We start from the raw sequence: 2,828 nt of genomic DNA on the forward strand, positions 1-2,828 counted from the left end.
CTTAGAAGAATCAAGGAGAAGGGATTTGAGCCTTAGACATTCAACGGGAATGTGAAGTTCTACCAAATCATGACATCCATCAAGACTTACTGTCTCGAGATACGGAGTCCCTCGAAGGTCAAGAGTCCTCAACTTAGAAGAACTGAAGACAAGGGATTTGAGCCTTAGACATTCAACAGGAAAGTGAAGTTCTACCAAATCATCACAACCTTTAATATTTAATTTCTCTAGATTCAGAAAAGGACCATGATCAAGGCTCTTCAACTTTGAATACTGAAACCTAAGGAATCTGAGCTTCTTAAGAACCTATCATAAAAAAAAGTAAGTATTGATGTAGTAGCAAACCAAACCAAACCAAACCAAAAAGTGAATCTTATAATGAATCATGCAAAACAATAGTTGGACCATTATTCTACCTTTGTTTCTCCCCCTTCCCAAATTTGTACAATTGTGCTTTCCTGCATGCCAAAAGGGTAACCATAGCAGCTTAGATATCGTAAAGCATTTGGAAGGTATTGGTAAACTTCATCAAATTCCAAATCGGAATCATCACATTTAAGATACAGCAGAAGATATCTAAGATTCTTATGTTTCCAAGGCCTTCCATAATTTCTGGATCGAGTTCTGAGTTTGTAATCCATTCTATATTTGTTGTTGCTTCAGTACCCTGTGATCCAAAAGCAGTGACCATGAAACTTGTGTCATAACAAATGAAAATGTGTTAGTTTTCTCAACCCTACAAATGAAATTGATCTTTACCTGATTATTAACCAATATATCTTTAATTTCGTCTGCAATCCACAATCGACTATGTCTGTAAGGCTCCCCTGGGTGCAAGCGTCGAACAATATTCTTGCTCATTTCTTCTATATGGTCATGCATGCCTAAATCCCCATATATAGAAATAGTTATGAGAGATTTTTGCTTAAGAACTCTTAAACCATTTCTAGCATGAAGTCCACAGCTTTCAAGCACTTCGATTGCGTCCTCTTTCTCCCAACCTTTCATTATACATGCAACATCTAGGAATATTTCCTTGTAATCCTCCTGTAGACCAATATAGCTTAATTCCAACTTTTCTAAAGTTTCCTTTAATGGAATTGTTTTTAGTCTTTCTATAGTATCTCTCCATTCAAGCTCATTTTTACCACACAAAAACGAACCCAAAACTGTGATCGTTAAGGGAAGTCCAGCAGCATAACTTGCCACTTGTTCCGATAGCACTTTGTACTCTTCAATTGGACTCTCTCTCCCAAATGCATACCTACTGAGGAGGCAAATTGCTTCCTTTTGAGATAAAAGATCGACATAACGTATCAAGTTCACTCGATGTGCTACCAACACTTGCTCATCTCTTGTTGTGATGATAATTCTACTTCCCTTATTAAACCAATTAAGCTCACCCGCTAACGCCTTAAGTTGGTCTATATGATCGACATCATCGAGAACAACAAGAACCTTTCTACAACACATCATCTTTTTTATCATCTTTTTCCCATCATGAACATCACTTATTTTGATGTCCTGGGCATTTAATACATCTTTAAGGATTTGTTTCTGTAACTTCTTCAAACAGGATAAATTGGGATTTGAATTTTCCCTAACATTCTCAACAAAATTGCTACCTTCGAACCGAAAGGATATTCGATAAAAAACAGCTATCGCCAATGTTGTCTTCCCACCACCTCCCATCCCTTTGATTCCTATCATCTGAACGTCATCAAAACCAATTTCTAAAGTTGAAACAACATCCCTTATTCGATCCTCCATGCCAATTAATTTTTCATCGACGCTGAAATTGATGGATCGCAACTCCAGTGAGATATCTTCAACAATTTTTTGGATAAATTTAGCTTCATGCATGTGTATTTAAAGAAGACAAAATTAGCTTGCTCAAAATCCCACATGAACAATTCATTTAAATTAAGATCTATAAAATACATGTGAATACGAAGTAATTAAGAGATTCATGTAATCATATCACATGTTTTATCTTTCAACAGGGACTCAGGTTTGAGTTAGAATTTGACAACACAACATGATCTCCCATGGATGACCGTTTCACATCATAGGATAAAGGTAGATTACAAAGAATTGGTACGAAATAATATGGTAGATATATTATATATGGATGAATTACCCATCTACAATGTTCTTCAACCCAAACCCAGAAAGATTGGCTGCTTCTTTTAGAGCCTGTCTCCATTTTTTAGCAGCCTCTTCCTTTTCTTGTTTAGCAAAGGCTTTTCCAAACTCCCCACTTTGTTTGCGGACTTCAGTGGGTTCTACAACATAAAAGACTGGGTAAGCAGTATGCTCAGTCGTCTTCTGGCACTCCATAATCGTTACAAGCTCATCCAAGCACCAAGATGAAGATGCATAGTTCGTGGAAAAAACAATTATATAGAATTTTGAGTCTTCAATGGATTTGATGAGCTCATCACTAATCCTCTCCCCATTCTTGATTCTCTCGTCATCTTTGTAAGTGTGGATGCTTTTGTGTTGAAGAGCATGATAGAGATGATCAACGAATGTCTTACGAGTGTCTTCACCTCTAAAACTCAAAAAAAAAACATCATACTTAAATCTCATCTGAACGGATGAAGTCGAAGAAGACGCCATTAAAGTTATGCTTGAAGGATTCTATAGAATATGTTGCTTGGTGATTAGCTATGCTAACAACAAAGAAGTGGTGAAACAGTAAAACAAGGAGCAAAGGAAGGAGAAGCAGAGAGCAGAGTTATAATCTGTTTGTAACACTTGAAAAGGTACATGGTTTCAACATTAAAATATTTTATATACTTCTCCTACCTCTGTTAATAGAAACG

The 2,828-nt window shown here is 36.5% G+C and overlaps 1 protein-coding gene across 1 annotated transcript; it reads right to left on the reverse strand.

Moving 5' to 3' along the window:
• Positions 1-487: 487 nt before the first annotated feature.
• On the reverse strand, positions 488-2,622 carry LOC112501809 (TMV resistance protein N-like). Its single transcript, XM_025105538.1, has 4 exons — positions 2,141-2,622; positions 2,039-2,043; positions 760-1,853; positions 488-667 (listed from the first exon to the last, which is right to left on the reverse strand). The coding sequence occupies exons 1-4, from the start codon at positions 2,620-2,622 to the stop codon at positions 488-490; spliced, it is 1,761 nt and encodes a 586-aa protein (XP_024961306.1).
• Positions 2,623-2,828: the final 206 nt, after the last annotated feature.

This window comes from Cynara cardunculus, unplaced genomic scaffold (genome assembly GCF_001531365.2).
Source record: "Cynara cardunculus var. scolymus isolate 2C unplaced genomic scaffold, CcrdV1 Un_Scaffold_589, whole genome shotgun sequence".
Lineage (NCBI taxonomy): Eukaryota > Viridiplantae > Streptophyta > Magnoliopsida > Asterales > Asteraceae > Cynara > Cynara cardunculus.

Bases quoted from the DNA above. Each gene is read 5' to 3' on its own strand.
- LOC112501809 (XM_025105538.1), bottom strand. From the start codon at position 2,622: ATGGCGTCTTCTTCGACTTCATCCGTTCAGATGAGATTTAAGTATGAT. The intron at 668-759 runs GTAAAGATCAAT...TTTGGATCACAG, and splicing joins ATATATTGGTTAATAATCAG to GGTACTGAAGCAACAACAAA.